Source organism: Pleurodeles waltl, chromosome 6 (assembly GCF_031143425.1).
Source record: "Pleurodeles waltl isolate 20211129_DDA chromosome 6, aPleWal1.hap1.20221129, whole genome shotgun sequence".
NCBI lineage: Eukaryota > Metazoa > Chordata > Amphibia > Caudata > Salamandridae > Pleurodeles > Pleurodeles waltl.
Window position 1 is genome coordinate 984,823,567 of NC_090445.1, and position 19,360 is coordinate 984,842,926.

Below are 19,360 nucleotides of genomic sequence, written 5' to 3' on the forward strand. Positions count from 1 at the left end.
TGGGAAGGGGGAGGTAACAATGAGGCACATTTTACTTTTAATTATGCCACGCTGAAGATAAATTAAATATAATGAATACCTTTCAAAGTAAGGCATTGACTTACCCCCTTTTGCATCCCAAAGTCACTCCCTCAGAGTAATGGAGGAAGCAGGAAAATTGTGTGGCAGAGTGCATGAGGATTCCCCATGCGTGCATTATGGCCTGATGTTGGGTATTTTTGTGTTGCTTCATGGTGATTGTTACTTCCGCTCTACCGTCACTCACAGTGCATGGCTCCTCAGGAGCACACCTTTCAATATCTAAGACTCTTCTCAGAGAGCATCTAGGTACTACTGGCTGCCAGGAAGACCTACCAGAATTCAGTATAATGCTAAATGTTTGCGCTTGTCTCAACACACTAGCGAAGCACGTCAGCACTTACATGCTCTTTTTAGTCACCTGGTTGAAACATGGTGGACAATTAACCCACTACAAGGTCATCAGAGCTTACGAGAGCTGGCGAAAACAGCCTTCATTTATGGCTAAGAAGGATGTCAACAGACACACAATCATTCTCTTGCGTGTGTTTCCCATGACATCTGAATGTGATCCTTGCACGTTGGTGCACAAAAAAGGTTGACCCAAAGGCCACCTGTGGCATCATGCTTCTTTTATGGAAGGCTGGTTTCTTAGTGAATGTAACATCTTCCAGGCCCATAAGTACACATCGGACCTTGGAGCCTGTCTCGACCAGCTGTATTAACTGTGGTTATTTTGATTCTCCTTTCCTTCACTCTGAAGGTACTGCCAGTATTCCAGCTGAATAGAGAGACCGATCTCCCAGCATTACTTCCAGGCCCACTACATGGTCTTCTAAAGACATGTTAGTCAATCTGGATGTAAACGTACTTTGAACTTTTGTCTGGACAAAATTGGGGGCCTCCATTTGTCAGACCAACTATTTTACCTCTGAGAATAATGAAGCTTGCTGAATGGATATTAAGATCACCATTGCCACATGGGTAATGACATGCATCACCCGCTGCAACACTGTGCATTGTGCTCAACCTCCATCCTTCATCAGGGACAAGTGCAGTTACAATTCTCATGGCATGTCAGTGTCACAGATATTTGCAGAGCAGGTTTATGGCTTACCCCACACGTTCCCCGGTCACAAATGTTTAAGATTTCATCAAGAAATTCTGCAACCTGTTTGCCCAGTCAAAAAAAAAAAACGATTTTGCTTTCCTTTTCCCTTTTTCATTTCACAAGTTCAGAAAGGTAGAGAGTCAGGATAAAGTTAGGTTTATGGTAACTATTTCACTTAGGCTGAAGGCTCTACAACAGCTAGGTCTTCTTATAAGGATTGAATACATCTTTTGGCCTTTTTGCTCACCTGGGATCTCTTCTTTTTACTCATCTAGAATTACCCTGGCCCTCTCAGTTTATTCGCACTTTGCTATACTGCTCTTAAGTAGCAGTCTTTACCCATGAGCCTTAACGGGGGCCACGTGTTGGTGGGATTTGATTTGTAGTTGAAAAACCATAATGGAAATGGTCATCTAAGTAAACTTTCTCTGTTTGGTTGATCAACCGTTGCTTTTTTTTCATCTGTGTTGGTTCAGAGAATTCTTGGAGAATGATAAACTTTATACTCTTAAATTTAAACTATTGTTTTTCCTTCAGAATACCCTAAGTCTTTTTTTTAATTGCATAGGAGATGTCTCTTGAAAACGTCACACCTTTCCTAGGTCTCCCCTCTGGATCTGGCCATGCCACATAGATCTTTGCCATTTCCTCATCATCTTTTTAAAATGTTTGTCACGTTACCCTTCAGTGCCACGTTTCGGTCTCCTTCCATGGTTTCAACTCCAATGTTGGCACATGGAAGAATTTTCCAAGTCATCAGATTTGTTTTTTATCCTTTGCATATGAAACTCAAGATGTGAATTATTTTGTTTAAGGCCTTTATTGGTAAGTTTATATAATCCAAGCTACTTCTGTCTTCTGGTCAGTTAAGCCACATCACCACATTGTTTCATCCCTTTGTTTCATCCCTTTGTCAGGGGACTTCCAGTTCAGTCTTTTGACTGTTGAGGTGAACAAATTCTTTCCTGGGTCCTTGCGTGACACAGTGGAGACAGATTTTGCTCCATTGAGAAAAATTGAAGACCTCTCCGCTTTCCACTTCCAACTGACTAGAGGATATCTGCTCTAGTACTTCACTTCCCCCCAAACCTGCTGTGCACTTTTTCCCTGGGGCTCGCACATATACATGGTAATCAGTCATCCTTAGAAAACTACTACTGTTTCTAATGGAGATATATATCCATCTGCTTGTTGATGTCAAATGGCTCGCATTCTTACTTTTTGTAGCTGCATTTTCAAGTTTCAGTGTCATTTCAGTAGTAGACTTAGGGGGGTCATTACGACCCTGGCGGAAGGCGGAGAACCGGCGGTAAGACCGCCAACAGGCTTGGCGGTCTTACCTTGTGGAATTATGACCATGGCGGTTAGCGCCATGGTCATCCGCCGGTTCTCCGTTCCGCCCGCCAGGCTGGAGACCTGGGTCTCCAGCCCGGCGGCCGTCACTATACCGCCGGCGGTATTTGGACCCGGCTTACCGCCGGCGGTATTTGGACCCGGCTTACCGCCGTGGATTTCCAGCGGTTTGAACCGCCATGAAATCCATGGCGGTAAGCACTATCAGTGCCAGGGAATTCCTTCCCTGGCACTGATAGGGGTCTCCCCCACCCCTCACCCTGACTCCCTCCCCTACACCCCCTGCCACCCCCCAAAGGTGGCAGGGCCCCCCTCCCCACCCCGCAACATCACATAACTCACACACACCCGAAACGCATGCAGGCACCACCAACACGCACACACCACGACATAAATGCCAACATCCACACACACAGTCAGACACGCACACCCACATTCAAACATACATGCATACATCCATACAGACATACCCACAGACATACACGCACTCATTCCCAAACACGCATCACCCCCACAAGCATACACGCACTCACACACCCCCCTCTACATACTCGGACGCACACCCCCATGCACGCACGCAACACCCACCCACCCCCCTCCCCTACCGGACGATCGACTTACCTGGTCCGTCGATCCTCCAGGAGGGGACGGGAGCAGCTCCGCCGACACCACAGCGCCAACAGAACACCGCCACGGTGAATCACAGGACGTGATTCGCTGGCCGGTGTTCTGTTGGCGTGGCGGTGGAGGTAGAGCAACCTCCACTTTCCCGCCAGTATGGCTGTTGGCGGCTCTCTGTCTGTAAAGGGACGGAGAGCTGCCAACGGTCATAATATGCCGAGCGGCAAACCGCTTACACTGGCGGTCTTCTGCACGGCGGTCCCTCAGTGGTCTTTAAAAAAGACCGCCGAGGTCAAAATGACCCCCTTAGTGTTGTGGGACTGATTATATGCAGGTAATGCTAAAGTAAACTTACTTTAGTTAAAGCTTGTAGTGCTGGTGGATGGCTCTTCGGAACATTTTTGGTTTTCAACTCTGCTTCCTCTGACTTCGCTGGTTAGGGTGAGAACGTTAATTGCAACATTTGTGTGCAAAGAAAAGATACAAGTGAGTATGAGAAACCTGTGTGTTTTTAAGTACTCTTTCAAGAAACAATTTTCAGAGAGATAAACATTTTGCATTTCCTATAAACTCATAGCCAACAACTAAAGGAACATTGTGTTTTAAGTGTAATTTGTACCCCCTTGATTGCCTCTTCAAACTTCCTTCTTACTGGATCACGCTGCATAGTCTGTTTTTGATTGTGCTTGGAGACAATACGCCTTTGTTAAATTGTTAGTCGATGGCTGGTTCCTCTTAACCCAATCTATGCTTCTAATAGAGACGCTTCACTGCAAGTTAGGCAGTGTTCATAGTTACATGTTTGATGCAAAGGCCACAATAAAATAAGCATTTTTCTGCATGTGCGTGACTTTGACACTGGACGGACAGCACCAACCAAAGGCCATTGCATGCCAAAGTTCAGCTTCTTCTTTCTATGCCATGCTGAGCATTAAAAACTAATGCCCTCTTAAGGAACAGAAGGTAAATTGGTATTAGAATTAAAAGTGGAACCTTTAAGACACAAAATCTGACAGGTCCATCACTCCCACCACATACTTCTTCGTTTCTTGGTATGAAATAGAAGAGATGCAGAAGTGAGGTGGAATGAGGAGCAGAGGGGAAAGTTGCCAAGGAGAATAGAAAAGTGGATCACAGAACATGCAGGAGAGAATAAATGAGCACGCTTAGGTGAGAGTTGGAAAGCAAGCCCACTGGAAGTGGATGTGCAGAATAGGGACTGAACAGCCACATTTCTGAGTTGACAGAGTTCACATAACACATCAGAAAACACACAGATGGACAGAGTAGGTCTGCCAGCAACAGATTTCATTTGCGTCTTCTACACTGTTTTTACCCCAGTGTGCTCAATAGTGAAAGAGATGGTTTGGGAAATCCATTGCACCACTAAGCATCTTCAAGCGTGGTTTCTGTTTCTATTCTATGCATCAGTTGGTTCCTGCATAAAGACACGAGTTTGGTAAAATGAAGAAGTAATGAACTTCTGTATGACTCATCAAACAGCTGAGGTACTGAATTACTTAAATCAAACATTCTTAGGGTTCCAAATGCTCTATAAAACAAATACTTACTTAATCAAGTCAAATCAATCTTTTTTCGATCATTTTCAAGATGATCATAAAACACATACATAAATGCAAAACACATTAATAAATACTTAAAAAGAATAGATATAAAATGCATCTAAAAAACCCATCATATCAATACTAAAAACATTAAATAAAAGAATTTACACATAATCCAAGGGGCGAGAGACGAATGGGGTTTTATTCTCCATAATTTTTAAACTAGCATGGCCTTTCCCACCCGTAAAATACTCCTTAAACAGCTAACCAAATAAACCTGTATCTTGATCATTTAGTTGCAGAAGGAACATCAATGCAGCCTTGCATTTGGTAAATGTGTGTCCAGGCAGAAGGGGTAGTACAAATCTCCTAGTCCAAGGAAGATAAAAGTTACAAAAAAAATACAAAGTGCAAGAGGGACTGACTTGAGGATTCATCACACGGGCATACACAAATATCACTCAGAATATTTCCCTAGTGGGAAACACAACAACGTATGGTCTGTATTCTAAATTGGGTCAGGAGATTGCGTTCGTACACATTCTGGGTAAAAAATAAATGAAACGCAGTCACATCTGAACCAAACAATACTCTTTGACAGTTGGCTCACTTCCATCACCTCCCTGTTGGCCTGGCTATGCTTTAAATAAAAAAAATAAAAAAACTTCAGGGCCAAGGTTTTATCGTTTTTTTTGTAATAGTATCTGGGCTATCAAACAAAGATGCACATCCCAAGGCAAGGGTGGGACCTCTAATATACTTTAGCCAAGATTCAAGCCGTGGTCACATGCAAGGAAATCGCCCTGTTAAGATCTGCTTCCTTATTTGGCCAGATCGACCACCAAAAAAGCCAAAGTAGCTGCCGCAAGAGTTGTGCACATACTCGAGGCCTAATTCCTGGTGCAGAACAAAATGAGAAGTCAAAGGAGAGATGCCCAACAGTAGACTACAAAACCTATTCTCCTCCGCTTGAATGGCACCAACATTTTTATGGCACCAATATTTTTATAGCCCCTTATCTCATGCTGTATGTCAGTCGGGATAAACTTCCTTTTGAAAATCTCTTAAATGGGACCCACAGGTTTCTGGCCAATGCATGTGGCAAGGGAAAAGGTGGAACCAATATCACGTGTAAAGCAGGACAATCTATTTCTGATGCATGTAGACCAAGAACATGCCTCGTCAAAATCCAATGTATGGAAATTATGGCACCCAAACAATTTTTTTCTCCTTCAATCGATAGGGTGCGTGTTTTAGTGTTCTTTCGGCCGCACACCATAATAAATATTTTTGAAAAGGTTGTCTCCAAATCAAGGTCCTTCATAAAGTCCACAAAATTGCTAATCAGAGTCTTCACACCATTAGCTTTTCTGGCAATCAACACTGCGTTGTCAGTGTATAACAAAGCAGGTACTGCCTTTTTCTCGACCATCAGAAAATCTGCCCCAGTACCCGCTAATGACGATTCTAAGCCATTTATATCGAGTAAAAACAAAAAGGATGGAGGAGAGTATGCAACCTTGGCGAACTCCACGATTAACCTTAAATGGCCGATTACACCACATATCTTATTGAAGCTGAAACATCACAGTGAATAAATCTTAAAAAGGAGAACAAAACCCCCTTCAAGTACCACAGACACAAGGATGTCCCATAATTTAAACCTGTTTACACAATCAAATGCGCAAGACAGGTCCATAAATGCAAGGTGGATTGGGGTACCCTTTACCACCTTAGGTACAGCCGTGATGAGATGTAAATTCAAACATTGCTTGGCGGTCCCCAGGCCCTTCCTGAAGCCAAACTGGATCCCCAATATAACATAACTATTGCTCACCCAAGCAAGGACCTGTTCCAACACAACTCTTGTAATTAATTTTATGGTTGAGTCAAGCAGGGATGTCTGGCTATAACACTTTGGATCGTGGGCATTGCCCTTTTTAAAAGTAGGTACCACTACTGAAAGACACCAGAACGGTGGGTCCCCTTTTAGCATGCTGAAATAAAAACATTAGTATGAATGGGGGACAAAAACTCAGGCTTCTCTTTACAGATCCATACGGCAGGGCATCTTGTTGCACGGGCTCTTATAGATGGCTTTAAGAACTTCCTTCTCTCTAAATTACATTCTATCAAAAAAAAAAACCCTACAAGATCCTTCGTCAAAACTTGCAATATCCTGGGAATATAATATTTAAAAATGTTACAGCCAAATTTCTCAGGATATATAGAGAATAACTTTGTCTGTGGATGTTGCCGATGACTTGCCCTGCCCTCACTGCCTTCCAGAATACCTGAAAGTCTTTGTTCTGGCAGGCTACCCCGATAGCCTCCCACTTGTCATTCTTAAGGGCAGGCTTCCTCCTCTACCTTGCCAATGTATCGGCCTTTCTACATACAGTGATGAAATTCTGTTGTCTTGGTAACTGATTATTAGCCTTACGTGAGTTGTAATTTGCCACTCTACATTCCTTGTCAAACCAAGAGTTTCTATGGGTCTAGACAAAGTCCGTTTTATACAAGACAGAAGTATCTCAAAGCTTCTTAAAACCTCCTCAGGATCTTGGGAGTCCACTAAGCAGTGGGACACTAAATCCATAAGCTACCCATGGCACAACTCATGGCTAGTTTTATGTCCCCATGCTGCCAAACCAATCGGACAACTCCATCTTTGGTAGTAAAAACCTCAATACTATCGGCTATTGACCTAGATAATCATAATTTCTTCTTACTTTCTCTAGGTTAAAGAAGGAGCTTTCGGACAGCTGTGCTCGAGAACAGACTCTGAAATTAGACCTTGAAAGGAAGAATGAGGATTATTCAGACCTTAAGGAGAAGTTGTCTGATGCTAAAAAACAAATCCAGCAAGTGGAGAAAGAGGTTAGTAAACTTGTGATTTGAGTTTAAATCCTAGTTGCTATGTAGTTTCTTATCTCCAAGTTATTCCCTTACTTAAGATTTTGCCAACTTGAACACATTTCTGGATTGATGAATGTACTCTTGTGTGAGCAATATTTCGAATTTGCTTTAAGTTTTGACGAGTGAAGAATTTTTTCAAATTGTATGTACCTCGTGCATTAACGGTTGCAGTCTCCTAACCTGAGACAGTACATTCATATCCATCAATACTTCTGTCTTAAAAACAGATGAAATTTAAGCACAAAAGTTCTCCAAGTACCTGGGGGTTTACGGTCTGCATCATAGATGCTATTTTTATTTATGAAACCTCACTATGCCTGTGTGAGCATCTGCCACGTTTTGGGTTGAGTACATCCTCGACTTTAAACAGTGTGGAATAGGTCTATGAGAACTTTTTTTGCAGTTTTTTTTCTCTTGAGAGGTTACATTCATGTGTGACATGTGGTATGACAACCCTGCCAATTTAAAATGCCGCCATTTCACTTAGTTCCGGGGCTGTGTGCTACATTTGTGATGCTTCCTAAAAAGAAATGTGGCTCCTCTCGGTCTCAACATTACAGTAACTTTATTTGTTGTTCTTGTGTTTGTTAGTGTAAAGCTTAGTAAATCATTCGGTCTCATTTAAAAAAAACTACATTTGTTTTAACTTTGTTTAGGGGTGACAGTGCACTTCCTTCTTTATTTCAGGGGCTCTGTTGTTTCTACCATGTAGAGTAGATGTCTGACCTTGGAATCTGTAGTTATCAGAAACAACGGATGGTTCAGCTTAAAGACGTTACCGTCCAGAAAAACCCTTACTTTCCTGCCAGTTGTAATCATAAGCTGTTCTCCTACCTTAATATTTCATCCCATCGTCCCAATTCATTCTTCAAGACAAACATACCCTGCTATTATCCCAAAATCATCACCTTTATCCCTTCTGCATTTCCCAACAATACATAACATTGCAAATGCCTTTATATGTCAAGGGTTCTATCCCCACGCCTTTAATCAAACATTTTCTATCCGCAATGTTTAGCAATCACTTTGGCTTTCACACAGGCCTCCTATAACAAATCGGCCCTGCTCAACCTGACCCGATCCTCTTTGGCTGCATCCTTTTATACATGAATCAACCATAACCACTTACCCACCATCTCAGGTGAGCTCTCATGCATATATAGTGTATTCGCCATGGCTCCTTATCTAAGACCTACTCCAAAATTTGCACCATGATTTTCAGGTGAGGGTCAAGACATGGTAATATCTACCTGAAATCCTTTTTGATCCTCAGTTGTGCTTCCTAGATTCCCAGGAACACATTTACACTGTATTTAGTTGTGTCTGAGATTAAGTCAAATATTCTAACTATTAATTTTTTGGTTTCCTCAGTGCGATGTTCTACGTTTGATGGGTATGCCCACGTGTGAGTTCCACACACACTGCCTCAGTATTATAGCTAAAGTGTACACCAAATAATTCCTAAAATGATTGAATATGTTTGGAATATTTGGCCTTGTGAGGGAGCGGTAGTCCAATTAGGCTGATACTGGTCTGTGTGGTTGGGTTTTCATTCATAAGTGACCTAGCCTGGCAGCACCGGCTGGACTGCTCCTTTTGGAGCAGGATCAAGCCTACGTGCAACAGGTATGCTTAGACATGGGCCCCTTGCTCACTGTGCCGTAGGTTTTAGGCTGCACCTCACTACCAATCAGAGAGGCAAAAAAATAGTCTGTATCTGCTGGTATTTAGGGCTGGTGCAGGACCAAGGTTAATTTTCATATGACTGGTTCCTCTCTTTGGGGGGGCGGGGGGGCATGTTAGGCAAAAAAAAATGGCCTGTACTGCAGCCTGAGTAATTAGCTTTGACTGAGATTAATTCAAGTATTTCAGCCACCACTTTTTTTTTTTTTTTGCTTTTCTCAGTTCGACGCTCAAAGTGCACCAGATATACCTGGACGTGGCTCCAATGCTCGCTGTGCCTTAAGAATATATTTGAAATGCATGCCAAATATTTTCTGATGGATTACGTGATTTGTTTGACACCCAAATGCACATTTATCAGCTATATTGTGTTTCTCCTGTATTTGTATTTGTGAACTCTGGAATGATGACATCTGTTGTGGACTTGGAATTGCTAACCAAGTTTGTAATGTTTTGCTTTCATGATATGACATTGTGTTCTCCATTTAGCCAACAATACAGGTAAGCCTGATTTGATTCCAAGTCAGAACACTGGATGCTGGTCTGTCGCTGTAAAACTGCGAAATGTTAATAACTAGCTCCTTGTACCGGAAACAAGGTAGCTTGTCCTGTTTGCTTTGATTCAGTCAAGCAAACTGAATAATACATCTCCACAGTTTTAAGTATTTCAGACATTGACAGCTGTGCTGCCGCAATCTTGTCTCACTCAGACACGTTTAATTGAACAATTGATTACAATTATAAAGTTTGATCACTATGATCAGCTGCAAAACTATAGCGTTTATCTAATTTGATCTTAAAAGATCAAATCTTCAGTCAGATTTGATTTAATCCGTTAGTTGTAATGCTTATCAGAACTGGAAGCTGAGCTAGCGGCTGACTTGAGTACATTCATAGTTAGGTTTTCAAATCGGCCTAACTCTTTTGCCAGGGCTCCCTTCAAATTACCCAAGCCCCAAGGAGGTCCTCTCTACATATAGGCGTTAAATAGAGCGCACACAATAGCCAGGAGGAGCGAGGGGTCTACCTCTGTTAATTTCCTTGACATATTTGAATCACTGACTCTACTGGTACTCCTCTCTCTCAAAGCAATATTTTCATTAGATCCCCCAAAGATTATCCAGGATGGTCCCTCTGAGCCGAGGTTGTCCTGGAATAGGCCCAGTAGAAGCTGTTGAAATATCTTTGACATGGACTGAACTGTGTTAGATTTTAGTTTTAAATTGTTCTATTGTGAGAATTTTATTTCCATTAGACATATCTCGTTATTTAATTACATAAGATTTAGTGAATAATTTATGGGAATATTTTAGGTACTCGGATAGGATATCCAAACAATGACGTAATGGGGATCATTTTAAACCTGCTTGCTTGTCCCACTGGCACTTCAGATCTAGAAGAAACGAGAATGCCTGCCGCCAAAATGACTTTCAGAGGAATGCTGAAAAAAATTTAACACCATCTCAATTAAAACCCTTACTGGGACCTGATTTCAGAACCTGACAAACACACACATGTTTAGACTTGCATTTGCTGCACATCTTGTCTCCTTGGAGTATTTGCTTCCGACATCCTGGGTGACGAGATCTCTGAAATTATGGAATGAGAGCTGCTGATCAGAGTTAACATGTACAAGGATATTGGATAACTGCCTCTGAATTATGGTTGGTTACCTCACGTCCTCTGGTCAGGGAATCTACAAGAGTTTGGGTCAGAAACATTTTTTCATTTTGCTTGCTAGCTTCTCTTGATGGTTTTCAGTTATTTCACCAGGCACAATTGTGGTGTTGCGATTACCTGGACAGAGAGCAGCAATGTGTTTGACTGACCTAATGGAGCCCAAGTTCAGGCAGATGATGTCAAATTATACCCTGCAAAATAGTCCCTTCCAGTGAGTGTTGATTTGATGGATGAAGGGGTGAGATCTTTGAATGTAGGTGTTGTCCTACAAATCTTCATGAATGTGAATAATTGGTATTGGTAGTTAGATCCAATCTTGCTTTATCAACCTGAATGGAGGTAGGTTTTTTGGACTTAAGGCCCTCCATAGACAAACTTAGCAGCAAAGCTGCTGTCCGATATGTCTCACTGTGTCAACTAAGGCTTTTGCCCAGTGGAAGCTTTATTAAGCTTTGTAGTTTAAGATGCATCTGAAGTAGGAGGATGTTTTAAACTCCCACTCTTGCACACACAAATACAATCACACAGATACAATCTCTCTCTTCCCACTAAACAACTTAAGCCCACCTGCGTGAACAGTCACATGTCCTTCCACCCATCACCCAGACACCCCTTCTTTGTAGGAGTCCTACTCGCACGCAGACCATTGATAGACAGAACCAGATGAGGAGGTCGGGTAATGCCTTACTTCACTCATACTGCATGAACCGTTTTCCAACACCCAAGAGAGCCACCTCTCATTAAATCCTATGATTAAAGACCTGGCTTTTCAATTAGGCAACCTACCCTAGGCAGGGAGCGGCAGAGACACTTGCTGAGTGCCAGGATACACTTGCCAGTGATAGTGCACTTTACAAATACCCAAATCATAACAACCACCCTGAATGAATTTTATCATAAGCCTCTAATCCTAAATGTAAGCTATTGTATAAATATTGCTTTCTTTTTTTAATTCGTTCTCTTTATTTATACATCCTTATTTTTAGCATTTCCTTTATTCCATTTGTTTGTCCGTTTATTTTCCTGATCTGAATTGTGTTAAAATGTCTTGCCTACCTCATCCCAGCATGCGTGAGCTTAGCAAAGCCAGTAAACGAGTAACCAAGCGATTTCTGCCCGTGGTTAGCAGTGTGCTGGTGTTACTTCCCTGCGCTACCTTTGGTTCTTTCAGCCCTCTTTTATTACAGCCACACTTTTACCAACTGCTGCTGCTATCGTCTGCTGGGAATGTCGAACATGAAAAGGCTAACAGTGAATTTGTGGATGGTAGGGACGTGTTGAAATGGTGCGTTTAACTGGTTTGACACGTTTTGTGACTTCTAAGGGGAGAACATTTGCCCCACGTCATTGGCTAGGTGCCACTTTTGGTGGAATACAGCCTTAAGTAAGGATGGCCAGTGGGTTAGTGTTACTGTGTCTTTCAAATTGCATTTATCAACGACCTAGTTAAACTCCCAAATGCCTCCTCGCTTTCATTTTTAAAGATAATGATCCTGGTGGATTAAAAAAGTCCTAATTGAACAACAAATTGTTTTTTCTTCTGTAATCGTCTGTTTGTTTCCCTTCAGGTATCCGCAATGCGTGAAGAAAAGAAAATGATGTCCATCAAAATAAATGAGTTTGAAAAACTTAAAAACCAGATGTCTTTGGATTCAGAAATGAAACAAAGAACAATTCAGCTACTTAAAAAGGTATTGATTTTAATTAGTGTTTTCATTAATCCCAGTTCTAATTTTCTGCTTCACAGAATGTGCGACTCTTCCACTGAGGCGTTTGTTGTTAAATTTCAAACCCTCATCCCTGTGTTTATGCACGCAACTGACATTTTTTCTCTTATTGTTTTAAATGCTGTGCTGAAGTCTTACTAGAATTACACCTAAAGTTATTTGGTTGTGATTATTTTCCAGTTGGTATTGTTGGACTTCTGTAGTTTCGTATGTCTTTTAAAAAGGTGTTGAGCAGGCAGTTTGTAAATGCATAACTTTTCGAGTTTCTTCAACGTTCCTGTGGAAATTTAGGATAAAAAAACATCAATAGGAATCTATTGCATCGCATATTTACATCCATTTATGATCCTACTATGAAATATAATGCCATTGAGTTATATATCTAATCAGTTAATCAACCTACTAAAACCGCCAGATTTTATAATGTGGTTGTTCCCTTTTCTCTGAACAGAAATCTTCTTATTGACAGTTTGGCTTTTGAATCAGTAATGTGCCATAGCATTTTTTAAAGTAGTTTAAAGCAATGGATAGGATTCGTTTTTCGGAAATCGATTGTCACCACAGTGTACACGTATTTTTAATAGTCTCGTATTACAGGTATTTTATCAACACTGTGCCCTTGCCATGGCATTATCGTGCAACCTTAAACGGCCAGAATATTCTGGAATTTCGAATGATTGATGACAGTTGTTTGGTTAGCAGAGACTCATTAATGGCTAGTTTGCTAAAGGGTTGTATTTATTATTGTGAAAGTAAAATTAGTTACGCCCAGATAAAGATCTTAGTAGTATGTTGTGTAAGAATTAGTGGACTGATGGATAGTGGCACATTTGCTTTGAGCTAGGTAGGCGGTTGTCCATTGCGCAGTCTGTGAAAACTTATACATCATTGGCCAGCTGCGTGGATATAGCTCTATTTCAAATGATGCAGAGTACAGAGTTAGGAGTTTAAAAAAAAAAAAAAAAAAAAAAAAAAAAACTTTAGGTGAAGATGGTGCCAGGAAGTAGAAACCCCCACTCATGGGTTTCTGGTTGCGCTGGACCGGGTCAAAGTCACAAGCTCAGGCTGACCGCGATGAGGGCGTGCGGGTTGAAAACAGGGAACAGGATTGCCCCAGTGAAGATTCTACCTTCTCAGAGTCCAAGTCCACATGAGGAGCCACAGGTGAAGTTTTGCATTGACAGGTGCTGCAAGGAAGATTTCGCTGTGAGGACCAGGTCTCCAGTGGAGCTTCGCATTGGCGGTCAATGCAGGGGGTCACTGTCACTGTTTGGCACGAAGAGCAGGTTGTCACTGGAGCTTTTCTTTGAAGAGTGTTGCAGTTGATTGCTTCTTCGTGCAAAGAGTCTGTCAAATGGCGTGTGATGTCACTTCCTCCACCCCTGGCCTTTTGGTGAAATGACGTTCATGCCCCACTTAATCATTATCAGAATCTGCAAACACTCCCCTGAGTCATTATGGAAAGCTGGGGACACAGGCCTAAACACGTTTGGTAATTTGTACCGCAAACAATACACAAAAAATACAGAAACAAGCAGTCCATCAAACATATACACAAATGATAAAACATTTTATTTAATTTGCAAACAAAATAAATATTTGAATAGGAAGGTTGGAGCTTTTCTAAATTCAAATGAAGACACACATCATCCATTCTATATTCTGTTTGATGCACCTGCACTGCTCCCCCAAATCAGTTTGAGGATACTAATTTAGTTTTTAGCCTCCAATTTCGTTTTCATATTTACAGTACGTTTAAAAAATTTCAATTTCACATTTAGCCACTTAATTTATATACACTTAATTAACCTGTTAATATTATTTTTCTAAGCAGTCACAGCACCCCTGTGGGGAGGCTTCGCTGACCCCCAGGTGTCCCCGGACCACAGGTTGGGAACAACTGTTCTAGGCCTCATTCTGTGGCACCTGTACCTAGGCTGACTCTGCCTTCCCGAATTTCCGGGAGCTGGAGCAACCCCTGCCCAAATTAAAGAGTTCTATGAGGCCATGGCCCAAATTTTGGGACAGTCAGACGCTGCTGGGGGTGTCTTTGGGCCCTGTGGGGTCAGAGAGGGCTCCCTTGGGTTCTGCATCAGTGGCTCTGGCCTTTGCGCTCGTTGTACCACCTTGACAATCCTGGCACCCACCGGTGGCTCCATTCCCATTGTAATCCCTGACTACGGCATGGAGTTGGATGGGCATCCCAAGTTTCCTGATGCAACACCCCACCCCGGAGAGCTTGGTGATTCAAGCCTCTACCTCCCAAGACTCATTCTCTACCGTTTCCCCAGATAGGAAATCCAAAAGGTTGGATTCATTTGGGAAGATGCTTTCTTCTGCTAGCCTTGCATTTTGGTGGGTGAACAACTCATGCCTTTCGGGCTGTTATTCGCACCTGCTGTGAGATAAGGTTGCGCAAATATGACATTTGCTGCATCTCTCCCATCGGCAACAGCCTGAGAGAGTACAGACCTGGCCTCCTCCGGATCTGTGGCAGAAAGGCCATGTTTGGCTGAGGATGTCTGGCTTGTCGGGGGATGTCCAAGCGTCTTTACTGGACATGTCCTTCAATGGCACCTGTCTCGTCGGAGACAAGGCAGACTCTGCACCCAAGCTCCTTAAAGATTCCCATGTTACGGTCAGGTCCTTGGGCCTCACAGCAGAACCTCATGCCCCCAGTTGACCTACAGAATTGGTTATCAACCGCACCAATTCCCATCCAGACACCATGCTGCCCAGCCTCTGCATGGCCGATGGTGCTGGATCCACTGACCTCGTGGGTCAGGTGGCCAGCTGTCTGGTCAGTCCGCCGCCCCTCTCTGCAGCTGCCTCTAACCTCTTCTAGTCAACCCCCCTCTCCCCACCGTGAGCCAGTTGGCGGCATGTTTCACCATCACCTGCTCCACAGGCAAACCATTACTTCAGACAGGTGGGTTTTGCAGATAGTTTGAAAGGGCTACCCCTCCCCTTCTAGATTACCCTTCCATCTGTGCCACCATCTTATGATCAGATGACGGAGGATCATTTGTCCCCACTCTGTGAGGAAGTTGCGGCTCTCTTGGCCAAGAGGGCCATAGAGAGAGGGTTCCCGTGTCATAGGTATGCTGTGGGTGCTATTCCTGCTAATATCAGGCCCACAAAAAAGGCAAGGGCCTTCGCCCTATCCTAGACCTACGAGCCCTAAATATATTCCTTAAGAAGGAGAAGTTCAAGATTCTCACTTTGGCTCGGATCTTGTCGGCCCTGAACCCAGGAGACTGGATAGTAGTACTGACTTACATGACTCTTTATTTTCACTTCCCCACCATGCCTGCCCACAGACATTACTTGCGCTTAACAGTAGGTCACTAGCACTTTGAATTCACTGTGTTCCCCTTTGGCCTTACTCGCACCCCTCGGTTTTCTTCAAGGTGATGGCGGTGGTTACAGCTCATCTGCGCAGAACAGGGGTTTTATTCTCCCCCTATGTTGACAACTGGCTGTTGAAGGCGGGCTTGACCCAGGCTGTCGTCTTCCACCTCCACACTACTGCGAACCTGCTACATTTACTGGGGGTCACTATAAAAGTGCTGAAGTCATACCTGACTTCCTATGAGACTCTCCCTTTCATTGGAGCTGGTCTAGACATAGTACAGTTTTGGGCTTATCCTCCTGTGCGACGAGTCCAGGATATCCAGGCTATTATGCCATTGTTTCTGCCTCTATCCTTGATTTCGGTGAGAAGACACTGAGGCTGCTGGGCCTCATGGCCTCCTGATATCCTGCTGGTGACGCATGCCATATGCCCATTCTGCGATGGAACCTGCAGTTCCAGTGGGCACAGCATCAGGGGGAATCTCTCCGACGTGGTCCAGATCTCGGAGGGACCTGTGAAAGATCTGCAGTGGTGGTTACCTAACCGTGATTGGGTCAGAGGCAGGTCCCGTTCCCTTCCCTAACCAGATCTGACAGTAGTGATAGATGCCACTCCTGGGGTGGAGTGGCCATCTGGGAGAGGTAATCAGAGGAATGTGGTCTCCGGTGGAAGCAGTTCTCCACATCAAATTGCTGTAGCTCTGTGCGATCCGACTGGTATTGAAAGCCTCCCCCCCCCCCCCCCCCCCCCCCCCTGTCAAGGGAAGGGTGGCGCAGTTGTTCATGGACAACACCACTGCCATGTGGTATGGCAACAAGAAGGGTAGGGTGGAACCATGGACCTTTGTCAGGAGGCTGTGCGCCTCTGGACATGGCTGGAATAGTAGGACATATCCTTGGTGGTTCAACATCTGGCATTCTTTGTGAATGCCAGAGCAGCCAAACTCAGCTGAAAACGCCTAGCGGATCACAAATAGCGTCTCCATCCGGAGGGTGGGGCAAGCTTTCGTTCAGCAGTAGAGAGAGCCTTGGTTAGATCTCCTCACCTCCACTGAGAACATGCAATGTCAGCAGTTTTGCGTGTTGTAGTTTCCAAGGCGGCAATTTCTTGGAGACGCTTTTTTGTCTCGAGTGGAATTTAGCCCTCCTGTATGCATTTTGGCCCATACCACTTCTGCCCAGTGTTTTGAAGAAGGAGCGGGCCTAAGTAATCCTTGTGGCTCTGGACTGGACATGAAGTCTATTACCCTGAGCTGCTGAGCATGTCCATTGATCCTCGTATCAGACTGCCCCTTCAGGAAGCTCTTCTGTCGCAGCAGCAGGGGAGGGTTTTTCACCTGAACCTGTCCATGCTCTGCCTTTTTGCTTAGAGATTGTGTGGTGGAAGTTGACAGCTTTTGCTCCACTTTCTGGGCGTAATCTTTGCAGCCAGACGTCTCTCCACCAAAACAGTATGTGCCTGTTTGAAGAAACTTGTAGCATGGTGCACAGACAAATTTGTTGACATCCTTTCTGCCCCCCTTTCAGTGGTCCTATTGTTCATCTTTTCCCTTGACCAGCAGGGTTCTGCTTTAGGCACTCTCGAGGGATATTTGTCTACTATTTCTGCTTTCTTACGGTTGCCTGATCAGCCTTAATAAAGGTCTTACTCATCTCTTCCCTCCTTCCCTATCCATTATGCCCCAATGGAATCTGAATTTGGAAAGTGGAAAAGTGTGGATTCTCTACAAATATCTACATGAAATTTGCGTTTGGGTGTCAGATGATAGCTGGTTATGGCATATTGAAAGTGTTTGTTGGGTGTGGTAAGATCTGTGTACTGATTAGGAGGTCACCTTGTGTGTATTGGTTTAGGAGATGTTTTAATATAGTGATAACTTATTGAGCTGTGTTTTCTGCGTTTGGTGTTCTGTCAAGTAAAAAAAATCAAACAGTTCAAAGAAATACCGGTATTAGAATCATCAGCGCATATCTCATAATGCGGTAGGCAGGCAACCGCTCGGGCTTGGGGTTTATGATTTTATAACTCCTCATGGCATTAAGTCCAGTTTTCTACATGTTTTAGAGTAGTAAATGCCTTTTCACTTGTTTTGAGTCATTTGTGTTTGTGATGTTAAATGCAAATGGAGTACCCAGTTCCTATCAATATATGCAGAGCCCACCCAGATGTGTTAAACATGTAACCCATGAACCTACATGGTTTCTTTGTCACTTAGTCAGTCGTTCTGAAAAGTACTCCTTATGGCTGACAAAAACATAACTATACGGGAAGGACATATCTATTAGGAAGGGGGTTCCAGATATTTTCCTTTGTGACACCTATGGAACCTCAAACATTACTCTTTTCCTACAAGTTTGTACAGGGAGTGCAGAATTATTAGGCAAATGAGTATTTTGACCACATCATCCTTCTTATGCATGTTGTCTTACTCCAAGCTGTATAGGCTCGAAAGCCTACTACCAATTAAGCATATTAGGTGATGTGCATCTCTGTAATGAGAAGGGGTGTGGTCTAATGACATCAACACCCTATATCAGGTGTGCATAATTATTAGGCAACTTCCTTTCCTTTGGCAAAATGGGTCAAAAGAAGGACTTGACAGGCTCAGAAAAGTAAAAAATAGTGAGATATCTTGCAGAGGGATGCAGCACTCTTAAAATTGCAAAGCTTCTGAAGCGTGATCATCGAACAATCAAGCGTTTCATTCAAAATAGTCAACAGGGTCGCAAGAAGCGTGTGGAAAAACCAAGGCGCAAAATAACTGCCCATGAACTGAGAAAAGTCAAGCGTGCAGCTGCCACGATGCCACTTGCCACCAGTTTGGCCATATTTCAGAGCTGCAACATCACTGGAGTGCCCAAAAGCACAAGGTGTGCAATACTCAGAGACATGGCCAAGGTAAGAAAGGCTGAAAGACGACCACCACTGAACAAGACACACAAGCTGAAACGGAAAGACTGGGCCAAGAAATATCTCAAGACTGATTTTTCTAAGGTTTTATGGACTGATGAAATGAGAGTGAGTCTTGATGGGCCAGATGGATGGGCCCGTGGCTGGATTGGTAAAGGGCAGAGAGATCCAGTCCGACTCAGACGCCAGCAAGGTGGAGGTGGAGTACTGGTTTGGGCTGGTATCATCAAAGATGAGCTTGTGGGGCCTTTTCGGGTTGAGGATGGAGTGAAGCTCAACTCCCAGTCCTACTGCCAGTTCCTGGAAGACACCTTCTTCAAGCAGTGGTACAGGAAGAAGTCTGCATCCTTCAAGAAAAACATGATTTTCATGCAGGACATTGCTCCATCACATGCGTCCAAGTACTCCACAGCGTGGC

General features: G+C 43.4%; 1 protein-coding gene across 1 annotated transcript in view; it reads left to right on the plus strand.

Annotated features, from left to right (window-relative positions):
• The window catches only part of KIF20B (kinesin family member 20B), a 434,415-nt gene that overhangs the window by 226,646 nt on the left and 188,409 nt on the right, over nt 1-19,360 (plus strand). The window contains exons 21-22 of the mRNA XM_069239865.1: nt 7,410-7,548; nt 12,519-12,641. Coding sequence (XP_069095966.1) covers nt 7,410-7,548; nt 12,519-12,641 — 262 coding nt within the window. The remainder of the gene's footprint in view (nt 1-7,409; nt 7,549-12,518; nt 12,642-19,360) is intronic.